The sequence below is a fragment of the Dasypus novemcinctus genome, unplaced genomic scaffold, assembly GCF_030445035.2.
Source record: "Dasypus novemcinctus isolate mDasNov1 unplaced genomic scaffold, mDasNov1.1.hap2 H_5, whole genome shotgun sequence".
Classification (NCBI taxonomy): domain Eukaryota; kingdom Metazoa; phylum Chordata; class Mammalia; order Cingulata; family Dasypodidae; genus Dasypus; species Dasypus novemcinctus.
The window spans coordinates 1-16,495 of record NW_026688142.1 but is presented as its reverse complement, the minus strand read 5'-3'; the positions used below and the strand labels follow the sequence as shown (position 1 = coordinate 16,495).

Sequence of the window (16,495 nt, the reverse complement as noted above, 5' to 3'; positions counted from 1 at the left end):
AGCTGCCCTAAAGGCACCTGCAGATCTTGAATTTCCATTTCCAGGGCACCACTGTGCCAAGGAGTTGAGTCAAAAGCCAAGGCCCCTCCAGGGTAGAGGGTTCAATAGGAAACCCTTCACATTTCAACCTAGGCCTTCAAAGAGCTATACCCTTAAAGAAAGGATAAAGCAGAAGAAAACTTGCCCCAACTCCCAGGGGACTAACAAGGAAGTTGCCTTGGCAGTTGAGGGGAAGGAAGGGAGATGTTCTCTTAAGAAATGTTAACGCAATACAAATGAATATTGCCTGGGTGGCTAAAACAAAATGCTATCCATTAATTAATTTAGTAATTTAAAGGAATAACGCAGTGGTGGAATCTCTAAGCATTTGGCAGAAGTAAATACAAATTCTCCCTGAAGGAAGGCACCTTCATCCTAGGCCTCAAAGAAACCTCACAAATAATATTTCAAAAAAAATGAAAAGAGAAGGAAAAAAAAAGAAAAAATAAACGGTAATATTAAAAAAAGACAATGAGCAGTACACAATAAAAAAAAATGAAACATAAAAGAAATAAAGCTCTGAGCTACTAGGAGAAACAGGAGACAGCAGAAACATACTCACAAAAACTCCAGACAGCAAAATTATCAGACAGATTATAAAACAACTATGTCTACTATGTTTAAAAAATAAATCAAAGATGAGCTTGAAAATATTTGCAGGGAACATAAACCTAAAACAGAGAAACATCAAGAAAAAAAAAACAACCAAAAAAGTGGTCCAGCTGAATTGAAAAAGAACCAAATAGAAATAAAAAAACACAATAACCAAAATTAAGAGTTCAATGGGGTTAACAACAAATTAGACACAACTAAGCAGAGAACTTGAGACTGAAAAACCAGCAAAATGAAATAATTCTGAATGGAGCATACAGAGACAGAAAGAAAATACAAAAAGAAGTTAAGAGGTATAGCAATAAGAGAAGAGATGGCTGCTCTGACATATATTTAACTGTAATTTCATAAGGGGAGAAGAAAGAGAACAGAACAGAGACAATAGTTGAAGAGACAATGACTAACTGGTAAAAGGCACCAACCCACAGATTCCAGAAGCCCAACCTATCCCAAGGAGGAAAAATAAAAAGACACATCATAGTGAACAGCAGAACATGAGAAATGAAAATTTTAAAAGTAGCCAAGGAAAAACAACAGGTAAATGAAAGGTGATTTCTCCAGCTTCAATATATTTTAAAAAAAGGCAATCCAGAAATGTACACAGCAAAACTACCTTTCAAAAATAAAAGTCTGCTGCTAAGGTTTCCACAATAGACACAGGAAAAAGAAGTCCTCATGCTTTCTGTCTGTCTGATTGTGGCAGCCAAGACTGAATGGGGGAATACAGGAAATCCCAAACATGGGAGAGGGGAAATAATCTTTGCTGCTCAGAAATGAATTTAATAACAGCACGTAGCCACAAGGAGTCTGAGGATTGGATTTACGTGAGAACTGTTGGACAACGATTTCCCTACATGCCTTCTGGTAAAGCTGCAACAATTTTGAAAGGTTAAAAAAAGGAAACAGGATTAAAAGCAAGCTGGTAGAAGGGGGGTGGGGAGTATATGGGGACATCTTATATTTTTTGAATGTAACATTAAAAATAAAAAATAAAAAGAGAAGGGGAAAAAAAAAGCAAGCCAGTGGTTCTTCCTTTGGAAAACAAAAACAAAAACAAAAACAAAAAAACCCTCAGTATTTAGTATTCAGAACTTGAAAGGCTCTAAATCTCCTGAAGATTCAACCCTCAACCTTCTGGGATCTTTGAAGATCACAGCAAATGATTTACTGACAGTAAGCTTCAACCTCCACCCATATAAAACAGTTTTTAGTTGTTAAAAAAAAAAAAGGGGCAAAATAATTTCAGCAAACAAAACCCTAGAGAGTTAACCTTCAGCAAATATACATGAAAGTAAATAAAAAGATGGTATGTTTAAATCTAAATAGCAATAATTATTCAAAATGCAAATAGATTAAATGTTGACATTAAAAGGTAGATTTTTAGAGTAGATATATAAATATTTATAAGAGATATAGTGAGACATAAAATGAGAAGTAAAAGAAGGGAAATATTTATATCATATAAATACCAAACAAAAGAAAAATGGTTTGGAGATATTAAATATAAAATAAACTACATTTAAACCAAAAAACATTATAAAAGAAGAGCATCACATAATTAATAATAATAGTTTATTTCATCAGGATAATACATCAAATCTTTTTTTATATTTTTTGTTTTTGTTTTTTTATTTACTATAACAAGTTTTAATTTGTATGTACCTAATAACATAGCCTCAAGATATATTTTAATCTATATTAGTACTATACTTGATAGATGTATATCCAAGAGACTTAAATCTTTGGGCTGTCCATGTGCGAGGTGGGCCCTGAATCTTAGCAGAGTTGCAACACATATACTCCAGTTCATTGGATTCACCCAGGACAATAAGGCGATGATGATGAACAATACTCATTTCAAGGAACAGAGAGAGTCTGCAACCGCAAACAAGATAGTTCCATTCATCTGCCCCATAGGAGCTAAGCCCTCTTTCAATTAGAGGCAGAATAGGCATCAGCATCCCAAAATCCTCGAGATTGGGGAATAAACAATGGACTAAAGTAGACTTTCTACTATTCTACTACAGACTTACTGTTATTCTAGCAATGGAAGAACTTTGATCATGATGTGGAGGCAGTGGCCACCGGAGGTTCTAAGGGGAGGAAAAAATAAGCATAATGGGGGCATTTTTTTGGACACTAGAATTGTCCTGCAAGGCGCTGCAATGACAGATACAGGCCATTATATATTTTGTCATAACTCAAAATTGCGTGGGAGACAGTGTAAACTATAATGTAAACTATAATCCACGGTTAGTGGCAACGCTTCAATGTATATTCATCAATTGTAATAAATGTACCACATTAATGAAGGTTGCTGTTAATGTGGGAAAGTATGGGAGGGGGAGGGAGTGGGGTATATGGGAATCCCCTATATTTTTTTATGTAACCTAAAGTTTCCTTAAAATAAATAGTTAAAAAAACAAAGATATATAAATCTAAAGTTAACACAAATACATAAGGAAACAGACAACTCCCACAATCATAACAAGAGACTTAAATATACCTCTCATAGTAAAGGATAGAATAACCTAAAATCAAAATGTAAAGGATTTCAACATGATTAACAAAATTGCCTCAATGGCAAAACTAAACCAATTTTCTTAGGAAGATATATATGGATGGTGAAACTATAAGGAAAAGCAAATGATTATCACAAAAATTTGAATAGTGGCTACCTTTCAAATCGAGGGAAGAAAGGAGTGTAATCAGGACAGAGCATATAGGTTTCCAGGGTGCTGGAAATATTTTTTTTCTTGACCTAAGTGGTGATTACAAGGATGTTACCTTTATAATGATTTTCTGGAAACTTTTTTGTAAAGTGCCAGATATTAATTATAGGCTCTCAAGGCCACATAACAGCTCTGTCATATATTCTTTGTTTACAATCCTTTAAAAAGTTAAAAATAAAAAAGCTCATAGGCCATGGGCTGTAGTTTATCAAATCCTAAGTTTAAAAAAAGTTCATATTTTATGTACATTTTTGTATCTTGTTACATTTGACAATAAAAGTATCAAAGAATGGCTTAGGGGAAAAAGGTTGAAGTAATAATTATTCACCCATCTATTCTTCTCTTTCAACAAACAGGTGCTGTTTTATCTTCTTTATTTCAACTAACAGTTTTGAGTACCCATTGTGTGTCAAGCACTGTTTTGGGTACTAGAAACCAAAAATTGAAGATGACCTTATCTCTTCCATGTCAAGTGGGAAAAATTAGTTAAAATAATTACACCTTTATGTGGTGAGTACTGTAAAAGAAGAGCCCAGCAGGAAAGAAAAAAAAAAGTCCTGGCTCTCATGGGATTAACATTCTAATGGGAGAAGATGGACAATGAATTAATTATACAGTTTAAAATTAAATAGGGGGCTGCGGACTTGGCCCAGTGGTTAGGGCATCTGTCTACCACATGGGAGGTCCACAGTTCAAACCCCGGGCCTCCTTGACCCGTGTGCAGCTGGTCCATGCGCAGTGCTAATGCGCGCAAGGAGTGTCCTGCCACGCAGGGGTGTCCCCCGCGTAGGGGAGCCCCACGCACAAGGAGTGCGCCCCGTAAGGAGAGCCACCCAGCGCGAAAGAAAGTGCAGCCTGCCCAGGAATGGCGCAGCCCACACGGAGAAATGACACAACATGACACAGACAAAGAAGATGCAGCAAATAGACACAGAGAACAGACAACCGGGGTGGGGGGGAGGGGAGAGAAAAAAATAAATAAATAAAATCTTAAAAAAAAAAAATTAAATAGGGGAAGCAGTTGTGGCTCAAGTGATAGCGCTTCCGCCCACCACATGGGAGGACCCAGGTTTGATCCCTGGGGCCTCCTAGTGAAAAAAGAAGATAAAGCAGGCCCATGCGGAAAACACAAGTGTCTCCATGGTAAGCCAGTGCCTGCCCAAGTGAGTTATGCAGTAAGATGATGACACATCGAAAGACAGACAAGGGAGAGTCAAGGTGAAGTGCAGCAGAAACCAGGAACTGAGGTGGTACAATTGACAGGGAACCTCATTCCACATCAGGGGTCTCCAGGATCAAATCCCAGTGAATCCTACAGGGAGAAAAGGAGAAGGCAACACAGACAGCAAAAACAGCAAGGAGGGAGGAGGGGAAAGGGGGAAAATAAACAAATCAATCTTTTTTTTTTTTTAATCAAATACATTAGGAAGCAGATGTGGCTCAAGTGACTGAGCTCCCGCCTACCATATGGGAGGACCCAGGTTTGGGACCCAGTGCCTCCTGGAAAAGATGAGCAAGACAGTGAGCTCAAGCGACAGGCTGACATGGAGAGGTGATGCAACAAGATGACACAACAGACACAGAGAGGAAACTCAATAAGAGAGAAAACAAAACAGCAAGCAGAGATAGCTCAAGTGTTTGAGCACCTCTCTCCCACATGGTGCCTCCTAAAGAGAAAATGAGCAGACACAGAGAACACACAGTGAATGGACACAGAAAGCAGACAGCAAGTGCAAACAACAAAGGGCTGGGAGGGGTGGAGAATAAATAAATAAAATAAATCTTAAAAAAAAATTAAACAGATTAAATGAAAAATATACTAAAATTGTACCACACAGCAATGACAATGAGTGATTTACAACACATAATAATATGGATGAATCTTACGCAAGTAATGTTGAACAAAAGAAGCCAGACATAACAGTACATACTATATGTCTTCTTTTATGCAAAGTACAGAAATAGAAAAAACTCATCCATGCTATTAGTAGTCAGGGTACTCCTACTGCTAGTGTCGAGGAAGCTAATGACTGGAAGTGATCACAAGGGGGACTCCTCTGCAGAGCCGGTAATTTTTGTTTCTTGTGCTAGTCACCAAGGAATGTACAGTCTGTGAAAATGCATTAAGCTATAGACTTAAATGTGCAATCTTCTATATTTACAAATACGAATCAATAAAAAATTTTCAGTAGCTATAAAAATTAAATATATACTCCAGGTGGTGATAACTTAGAATTAAAATAAAGCAGAATTAGGGGAAAAGTGATAAGGAGCCAGGGACTACTATTTTAGAAAAGTTGGCCAAGAGAGACCTCTCTCATAAGGTAATTTCTGAGCAACAAACTGATGAAGAGATTGTAAGTCACACCATTATTTAGGAAAAGAATACTCTTGGAAGAAGGAAAATCAAAGACAAAAGCCTTAAAGCTAAAGGGTATTTTCCAGTGTTTTGAAGGAACTGCAAGGAGACCATTGTGGCTGGAGTGCCATGAAGGAGAGGGAAAGCAGTAGATGTCACAATCAGGACGCGGGTATGAAGAGGGAGCAGAGACCACATAGGGGCCTCTAGGCCATGTAAGGAGTTAGGTATAGAAAATCCAAGAACAATTTTGAAAAGAAGAATACCAGGACCTACCTTAGCTTTTTAACAGAAATGCTTTGGCTACTGTATATACTGTATATATATGTATACAGCGAAGAGGTGGGATAGGGCAGAAACAAGGAAATTATTTCGGAAAATTAACGCAGAAAACCAGAGGAAGAAAAAAGTAGTTGGATTCTGATACATTTTAAAGGAAAAGGAACAGGACTTACCAGTGGATTAGACTGAGGGCATGAAGTTTTGGCCTGAAAAATTAGAAGAAGGAAACTGTCATTTATCATGACAGGGAAGACTGCAAGAAGAACAGGATTTTGGTATTTGGTAGTGTGCTGGTGCTAGTGGTAGTGAAGAGGGATTAAGAATTCTTTTTTGGATATGTGGTAAAACTCAAGTTGTCTATTAGCTATATAAGTGGAAATATCAAGAAGGGGGTATATACAATTATCACAGAAATACGGTACATATTTGTAAGCATGTAAAGGGCTGGCAAATACATTCGCCCTAAAAGAAAGAGCATATGGATACTGATGCAAGTAGCATGGCAGATTTGGGGTAGGAAGGTAGAAATTTTCTTACTTTTATTCTCAGTAAACTAAAAAGCAAGGCCGTCACAGTTGAGATAGTAAAGGGCAAAAGGTGCTACAGGAGGCTTGCAGGAAAAAAGAAAGTACGAAATAATCATCTAGGAAAGATAGCTGAGGAAAGGGAGCTGACAAGCGAATACAATAGGTCTGACAGGCAGCAAGGGGTGCACGTGAAGTTAGTGGTCATGAATTAAAGTGATATCAGTCAGCATGGATGTGCGTCTGTGTGTGTATCTTCTGCTTAGAGGCAGGCAAAGGGTGGATTTAACCAGAGTTGGATTTTTTTTTCCCCAAGCAAGTATGGTAAGAGAGAATGGGGCAAGGAAACTGAGGACTAACACAAATTAGTGATTATAATAATGAACCATAGAATCTAAGATGGGTAGTGATCAAAAGCTTCTTGTTGCAATGGAAAAAGGAAAATAAGGTTTCATTCCTGTTCCAACACTTAATAAATCTGCATAGTGAAGCTGAGGCCCAGTCACCATTCATATAGCTGGCAGAAACTGATTACATCTCTTGTTCTTCAGGTAGACTCAATTTTAACTGACAAACAAGAGATGGATGGTCACTATTAAAAACCAAATGAAAAAATATTTCAGGAAGAGTGATAAACAACACTGAAAAATTCTACAGAACAGGTTTACCCTAAATAGATAATTCTGAAATCTCATTTTTTAAGCTTTAATTGGTTTAAAGCTTAATAAAAATAGACATAAGCCTCCTTGACAGTTATCTAACAAAACTGAACATAGCAAAATAGATCTAGACATTAAATATTTCTAACATTTTAAAACATGGCAAGGATGAAAAAATAATAGTAAAACTTTCCAGTCATATACATTTTCCTAAGTGCTTTAATAATTATAATCACCTTAACGAATACATGTTTTTATAAGACAAGAGAAGCGGAGGAAGTATATTTTAAAGTACTTTTGAAATACAGAAGTCTAAATCACTTAAGAAGAGTATTATCCAACACTGCTGAAGCAGAGAAAAACAACTTTCCAACCAGAAACCTCACTGCAGTTCCTTCAGAACACTGCAGAATACCCTTTTGCTCTGATCAGTTCAACTTGATCTCAGAAACTCTCAGACCCTAGAGATCCCACAGAAATACCTGAGGCATTAGTGGGTTTCAAAGAGGTCTTATATAGTATCAACAAATTTTCCAAAGACACTTGGCAAAATAACACAAAGTTCACATTGGTTAACTCAGGGGTTTCTCAACCTCAGCACTATTGACATTGTTACCAGATCATTCTTTGTTATGAGGGACTGTCCTTTGTACACTGTAGAATATTTAGCAGCATCCTTGCCCTGTACCCATTCACTATATGTCTATGTCACCTCCCTTCCCCTCCTCACCCCAGTTTGACAGCCAAAAATGACTCCATACATAGCCAAATGCTCCCTTAGTAGCAAAACTGCCCCAGTTGAAAACATTAAGTTAGCTATAACATTTTCAGATCTTCAGATCTCACATATAGGACACAAACCTATTTAATATTTGTAAAGTATTAACTCTCCTACTGCTATATCACGAAGTATGTCTTGGAGATAATTCAAATGCCACAAGCTGACCAAACTAAAAATAAAATAAAATTTTAAAAAATTAAGTTACAGGAACATGTAAGCTTGACAAGAGTTAAAAAAACAACAAACCCTAATGTTTGGATTGCAAATCATTTACTGATGTAGATTTGAATCTGAATGAGGAATTCACAATTAATGCTAAGAACTATTTTCCCTAAGGCCTTGTTCCCAAAGGGTAATTAATTGAAGAGAAACTTTGCTTGAGTGTTCCTGGACTTCTTGTTTCCTACAACAGGCGTCAAATTTCTCCAGGTGAATGCTTACCGGTAAGGGATTGGATAAGGAATGTTGCGGTGAGGATCGTGCAACTGGTGGAACACTTCTGCCAGGGCTGGTTCCTGGCCCGCTTCCCCCAGCAAACTGGCCAACAGGGAAAAATGGATATGAATAATTCAAAACAGTACTATGCTTCAGATAAGGAGAGTAAAAGGTTAATACACAAACAGGTTTTAATTACATATGACCCCTTACGTCAATACATCTTATTCTAGAGAGAAAATGCCATGTAAGTTAAATGTTGCTATCTTTTCAACAAGACTTAAGAAGGAGCTCCAGCAGAAATGTACCAAGAAATAAAGAAAACATGGCTAGAAAGCTGAAGGTACACATGGTTTTGAAAGGACATGAGAGAATGTTTTCCGTTCCTGTCTCAAAATACACAAAGCAGCAGAAGTTAGTGTCTTCTTTAGAAACCACTAATGATGGGTCAAGCAAGCTCACTACATGTTCCACTGGAGTAAAGGGAAAAGGACAAAAGAAGAATCCAAGTCATTCCACCTCAATCTTTCTAAGACACGAAACCCAGTATGACCAAGAGAAAAATCACCTCATTTGTGAATTCTTATATCATCACAGACAAGACACATAATAAATTTAAATTTAGGAAATCAGCAGCAGTTTCCTCTTATTGAGAAATGGGGCAGAATTATATTGACGAAGATGGGAAGGAAAGTGAAGAGAGCACAGTAAAGGCAAGATATTTCTTTCTAATGCCTTAAGCGAAGACCTCAAGGATTTAGGTTAAAAAAAAAGGTTATAGTTTTGTGGGTTGTTGTTTTTTTTTTTCAAAAAAATTTAACTTACCTCAAAGTAATCACTAATTTTATGTCCCCTAGGATTGCCTTTTCCTGAAAATGAAACCAAAATAAGTACAATTTTTCCAATACACATGTAAATCATCATTTACTAAAATGCAGAATAAATTCAATAACTGTATATTGTTTTCAAGTCAAGTGTCAGCTTTTGTTTATAAAGAGCTGTACTCTAAGAACACAGTGTTTCCTCCATATAATAAAAGTCTGAATAAGCAGCAAATGGAATAATTTTCACAGGTTGCTTTCCTTTAATATGAAATACACTAGCAAAATTCATGCCAAAACTGTGAATCAAAATAAATCCAATCCATAATCAACTCCTCCCAATCCTTTAACATCTCAGAGAAATGAGAGTTTAACAGTTACACTAATCAGAATTTAAAAGTTTACACTATTTACCACAAAACTTATATGACCTTGTCACTTTGGGAGAACTTTTCCCCACAATCAGAAACACTTTTATTCTTTCTTTGATTATTTACAGATATTTAGCATTATAACCTTAATATTTAGGGATTCATTCTAGTGGGCTCTAAAGTTCAACTAAATAATTGCCACTGAAGAACAAGAGGAAGTGAGGACAGCAATGTAAATAAAACAACTTTTGCCTGTCCATTGTAAACAGTAACTGATTTCATGCAAGACATAGTTAAAACCCCAAAACAATAATCTCTTTTCTGTACAGTATGTTTAATCTGAAGAAAAACCTGTGGTGAGAAGACTGTTAACTTGTAACAGAGAAAGCAAGAGTCCCCAAAGAACTAACACTGTTTTGCCAGGTTATCTATCAAATGGCAAGTCTGTAATAAACAGCCTGATATTCCCTCAAAATACACAAATCTCCTTGATTAGGAATCCCAATGTACAAACTAATTATTTAGTGTGAGTGTGAAAATTCTATCTTAGAACATGAGGATTTAGTATTTATATTGGTGTGAAATTATTACTACCTTGGCTAGCTTCATATGGTTCAGCTTTTCTTTTCCGGTTTCGCTGGTCATTCTGCTTTTTCTCAGGAGTCTGTTAAATACCATATATGTCATTTTTTCAGTAGATTTTCACATTATGGAAAAGTGAACAGACACAAAATATCAACTATATAAAGGAAATATAACTGGCACAGACAAATCCTAAGTCTCCTGCTCGTAGAACAGGGAAATGGAAAGAATACAGGGTCTGGGACTGAACTATCTATGCATTTGGGCAAATTTCTTAAAGAATATCAGAGCCTCCATTTTCTCAACTGTAAGTTATGATTGCTGCACAGGCGTAAATATTTATAAAACACAAATGTAGTATGACCATCTAGCATATGCACACTCTCAAATAAAAACTATTACAATATTTCTACTATAAAAAATAAAATAGTATAAAGTCCTTATATTAGAAACTAAAAACCACTGTTGCTTATAATGTAGATTTTTTATTTTAAAATAATGTTTCTGAATATAACAGAAATGAAAATTTATCAATGGCATTGAGTATAAAGTCTACAATGTCTTCATGTCCCTGATGATTTTAGTTCCTTTTTCATTTTCAATCCTGTTCATAAAACTTATCACACTATTATCTTTTGAAGCCTTATCAACATCTACTCCCCATTCTCAATAGATGAGATCCTATACGTATGAGAAAGTATTTTTTTTAGTTTTCAACAGTCTATATACTTACATCTGGTTTGAGAGAATACCAAAAGAATGCGTTAGCTTAAACCCAATCTTTCTAAAGAAAAGGCCTACATAATAAGTAAATTGGCTCTAGTTTTATCCATGTTTTATCTATCTTCAAAGTTAGTAGAGATTTAGCTAAGTTGCTTGACTAATTTAAAAATCTTACCTTTTATTTAATCAACATCTTCAAATTCTATTATTAAAGTCAGTCAGGCTACACAGACCCCACTCTGTTGAACCACTGGCAAGTATTAAAATTCAAGGGCACCTAAACTAATTTAGCTAAAACTGCAAAACTCTGCCCTTTTTAACTCTAAGTGCACACACACAAAGACAACAGTATATATACATACATGATTATAATAAGAAACCATTAGGGCCACAATCCAGCTGCACAGCTGGAAAGAGCATACAATTCAAAGATTCACATAATCTATAACAGTGCCCCTTGGAGTTACACATTATCATCTTTTAACCCAGATTGAAAGTATAGGAATATAAAAAAAACCTTACAAAGGATGCGGCTTCTTACCTCTACTTCTTTATCACTCAAGGACCCCACACTGCACAAACTCTGGTTGGAAGACTCACTATTGAGTGGCCCCTGGAAAGAAAATAAAACAAACCAAAAGAAACTTTAAGTTGACAGCAAAACTGAGCGAAAGAAGCCTGCTGATTCTGACATCTAAATCAGGTCAACAAAGCTAAGAGTTCACTGCAACAACTCCATTTAAAATTCTCTAGCTACTATTCATTTCTACTACAAACTATACTCAAGTGCATGTTTTCCCTTTTTAGAAGTACTTCTGCATGTAGTGAGTTCATTCTTTAAGGAAAACAAGCATGGGTAATCAATTCTCCCATTCTCGAGAAACTATCAGAAAGTTGAAATATTAAGGAGTATGCTAAAATTCTGGATGAGGAGGGGTCAGGGACCATAACGAAGGAAATACTTTTCTGAGTCACTCCTTAAAGGAGGCATGAATCCCAGTTTAAACAGTTACTAGGTTTAGTATCAGAAATATTTTATATTCCTAGTAGGAATATAAAAAATACATTAAGTATTTATAGTTATTTCTTTCCCTGTATCTTTAAAGCACTATTTTTAAACTATAACTAACACAATATACCAGGGAGCTTCACAGTGAGATACTTGTGAAGCTGCAAAGAAAAACAATAAACTGAAACTAGGGAGAAGAAATATAAGCAAATCATTTATTCCCAGTGACATACGTTAACAAAAGACAAGTGTAATGATATAAAGCACAAGGATACATCTTCTTGAAACTACTTTAGTTTTCATTATGATTTCTTCATTAACCTGGGTTATGTTAACCTCGAAGGTAACTTTTTGTTTGTTTCTTCTCATGGGTTTTTAAAATTTATCTTTTTTTGTTACTGACTGCTAACTTAACTGCACTATGGCATAAAACAATATGCCGGCATGAAACCAATTCTTTGAAATTTATCAACTTGTTTTATAGTCCATTTTTGTAAATATTCAACCAATGTTTGAAAAGAATACATATCTGGGCGGTGGACTTGGCCCAGTAGTTAGGGCGTCCATGTACGCCATGGGAGGTCCATGGTTCAAACCCAGGGCCTCCTTGACCCGTGTGGAGCTGGCCATGCGCAGTGCTGATGCGAGCAAGGAGTGCCCTGCCACACAGGGGCGTCCCCAGCGTAGGGGAGCCCCATGCCCAAGGAGTGCCCAAGGAGAGAGAGAGAGAGAGAGAGAGAGAGAGAGAGAGAGAGAGAGAGAGAGAGAGAGAGAGAGAGAGAGAGAGAGAGAGAGAGAGAGAGAGAGAGAGAGAGAGAGAGAGAGAGAGAGAGAGAAAGAATCTGTAATTTGGGAATACAAGATTCTATGTAAGTTTATTACATTTTATTCAAATCTCCCCAATTTTACCAATTTTCTAGGTGCTTGACCTATATCAATCATGGAGAGAGAGGTATTGAAATCTTCCAGGATGATCTGGCAATTTCTCCTTGTAGTTCCATCGATTTTTGCTTCATTTATTTTGAGACTATTTTATTATGTACATACACACAAGTTTAGAATTTTTTTAAGTCCTTAGAAGTGATGACCCTTTATATACTAAATAAAAGCTTCCATCTTAAAGCTTGTCTAAATGGTAGATCCCAGCTTGCTTTGACTAGTATTAGAATTTGCTCAATATATGTTTTCCCATCCTTCCATGTCCCTACACACTTCAGATGTGTCTCCCGTTAAACATGTAGCTGGACTGTCTTTAAATCTAATTTGACCATCTCTTTTTTTCCCTAGCAAGTTTAGACTGCATTGATTTACTATGACTGTTTATCTATTTAAATTTGTTTCTATCCATTTCTACTCCTTTTTGACCTTTGTGTAAGCTTCTTTTTTCTTTTTTTGACTGAGCCACTTTATTAATTTGGTTTTCTTATTCTATTTCCTTCCTTTTACTTGTTTGAAATTCATTCCTCCTATTTTTCTTCTTTTAGTGGTTAACACTGAAACTTTAACAAGCATACTTATAATCTGAAGTTAATATATCCGGTATTTGTTTTTTATTACGAAAGTTTTAAAGTTTTATATATAGGGGAAGTGGACTTGGCCCAGTGGTTAGGGCGTCCGTCTACCACATGGGAAGTCCACGGTTCAAACCCCAGGCCTCCTTGACCCGTGTGCAGCTGGCCCACGCGCAGTGCTGATGCGCGCAAGGAGTGCAGTGCCAGGACGGGGTGTCACCTGCGTAGGGGAGCCCCACACGCAAGGAGTGCGCCCGGTAAGGAGAGCCGCCCAGAGCGAAAGAAAGTGCAGCCTGCCCAGGAACGGCACCGCACACACGGAGAGCTGATGCAGCAATATGACACAACTAAAAGAGACACAGATTCCCGTGCCACTGAACAACAACAGAAGCGGACAAAGAAGAACATGCAGCAAATAGACACAGAGAACAGACAACTGGGGCTGGGGGGGTGAGGGGAGAGAAATAAATAAATAAATCGTTAAAAAAAGATAAAGTTTTATATATAAATTTTTTTCCTTTGTCATTTCTTCTCAGTTCTCCAATTCTTCTAACTTTCCCAAGTTATTGTAATTGCTACTGTTATAATTTAAGTAAAATTCTTTGGTTTGTCTTATATGTTTTTGTACATGAGGTTTTAATTTTTTTTTTTAAACAAATTGTTAACCAGCTTCAATGTTTTTCAAAAACATCAAGATATGAAAGACAAAGAGAGACTAAGAGAATGTTATAGACTACAGGAAACTACAGAGAAACAGCAGGTAAATGCTATGTGCAAGCCTGGAGAGGATTCTGGAAATAAAAAGCTGCATTAGTAGAAAATGTAGTAAAATCTGAATAAAGTCTTGAGTTAACAGTGTTGTACCAATGTTTTACCTTCTGGTTCTGACAACTAAACCATGCTTATATAAGATATGGACTGTAGGAGTAGTGCTGTAAGGGAAATATGGAAACTTTGCATATTATTTTTGCAACTTTTCTCTAAGTGAAAAGTATGTTTTAGGAAACAAATTGCTTATCAGTTCATCCTTAAATACACGAATTAAATAATTTTTCATATATCTGTGGAAATCTATTACCTATCATATTCATGTTTGTATATGTAAACATATATATATACACACATACATAAAATAGGATTTATTGAAGCTATTCTATGGATTTAAAACTCCTAATTATCTTAGTTCATAATCCTGTTTAGTAACTGGAAAGGCAGATCCTCCCTTCAATTATAATATTTCCTTTGATAATCTCAATTATTTATTCTTCTGGGTGAATTTTAAAATAGATCTGTCAAAATGCCTTAAATCTATACCTTAACTAAGAAGGAAACAATATCCTTAAAATATTCAGTTCATCTACCCAGAAATAGATAGCCTAAAATTTTTTTGGTGTTACAAGTTCAACCTTTTTAAAATTGCGTATGTTCTTCTTTGAAACTGAACAAATGTATGTTAATACTACAAGATGTTAATATCAGCCAAAAAACACATTATGCTAAGTGAATGAAACCAGACATAAAGGACAACATATTGTATGATTCCATTTATTTAAAACGTAAACATAAATCAATTTATAAAAATGAAGTGAGATTAGTGGTTATGTAGGGGTGAGGAAGGACTACTAAGGGGTGTGGAGATTTTCTTTTTGGAGCAATGAAATTGTTCTAAAAGTTTTTGTAGTGATGAATGCACAACATTGAAATTATATTAAAAGTCAATGCTTGGGAAGCGGATTTGGCTCAACAGACAGAGCGTCTGCCTACCACATGGGAGGTCCAGGGTTCAAACCCAGGGCCTCCTGACCTGTGTGGTGAGATGGCCCACGCGCAGTGCTGATGCGCACAAGGAGTGCTGTGCCACACAGGGGTGTCCTCCGCGAAGGGAAGCCCCACATGCAAGGAGTGCGCCCCGTAAGAAGAGCTACCCAGCACAAAAAAAGTGCAGCCTGCCCAGGAGTGGCACTGTACACACGGAGAGCTGACACAGCAAGATGACGCAATAAAAAGAGGCACAGATTCCTGGTGCTGCAGACACAGAAGAACACAAAGCAAATGAATAGAGAGAACAGACAGACAATGGGGGGGGGGGGGGAATAAATAAAAAATAAAATAAAATAAAATAAAAAATCTTAAAAAGTCAGTGATTATACACTTTGGATAGATCATATGGTATGTGAATATATCTCAGTAAAACCGCTTAGTAATAGCCAGAAATAGCAGCTATATATAGCAGGGGAAACAGAGAGAGATTGAGAGATGAAGAATTTTCTTGTTTGTTTGCTTGTCTGTTTTTTATTATTGAAATAATGACAATGCCTTAATAATTACTGAAGTGATCAATACACAACTATGTGATTATACCAAATACCATTGATCATACACTTTGGATGAACTGTATGCTTTATTAACATGTATCAACAAAATTGATTGTTAAGAAAAAATTTTTTAAAGATACTTATATTACATATATATTACAAAAAAATTACGGGGGGAAGCAGATATGGCTCAACGGATAGAGCTTCCGCCTACCATATAGGAATTCCAGGGTTTGATACCCAGGGCCTCCTGGCCTGTGTGGCAAGCTAGCCCATGTGGAATGGTGCCGCACCAAAGGAGTGTCGCCCCAAACAGGGGTGCCCCATGCAAGGAGTGGCCCCCGTGCAAGGAGTGCAGCCCCCACACAGAAGTGCAGCCTGCCCAGGAGTGGTGTAGCTCACACAGAGAACTGATGCAGCAAGAGGACCCAACAAAAAAGAGACACAGAGAAGAAACAAAATGAAACAGTGAACTAGGAAGCTGAGGTGAAGCAAAAGAATGATCGCCTCTTTCCCACACCGAAAGGTCCCAGGATGATTTCCCAGAGCTGCCTAATGAGAATACAACAGATACAGAAGAACACACAGCAAATGGACACAGAGAACAGACAACAGAGGAGGGGAGGGGAGAGAAATAAGAAAAGAAAAAAAAAAAGCAAATAAAAAAAAGTTTTAAAAAATGTACATAAATAGGGGATTCCCATATGTCCCACTCCCTACCACTCCCACACTTTTCCACA

General features: G+C 36.7%; 1 protein-coding gene across 4 annotated transcripts in view; it reads right to left on the bottom strand.

Annotated features, from left to right (window-relative positions):
* Nucleotides 1-11,529, bottom strand: part of LOC131277464 (serine/threonine-protein kinase tousled-like 2) — a 108,749-nt gene extending 97,220 nt beyond the window's left edge. For 2 of the 4 annotated variants that reach the window (XM_058292512.1, XM_058292513.2), the window contains exon 1: nucleotides 6,198-6,281. In XM_058292512.1, the coding sequence (XP_058148495.1) occupies nucleotides 6,198-6,266 (69 nt within the window). In that variant the 5' untranslated portion in view covers nucleotides 6,267-6,281. Of the gene's footprint in view, nucleotides 1-6,197; nucleotides 6,282-8,429; nucleotides 8,526-9,248; nucleotides 9,293-10,209; nucleotides 10,280-11,461 lie in introns of those variants that run through there. The other 2 variants (XM_058292514.2, XM_058292515.2) reach the window with 2 other exon arrangements.
* Between the last annotated feature and the right edge of the window lie 4,966 nt (nucleotides 11,530-16,495).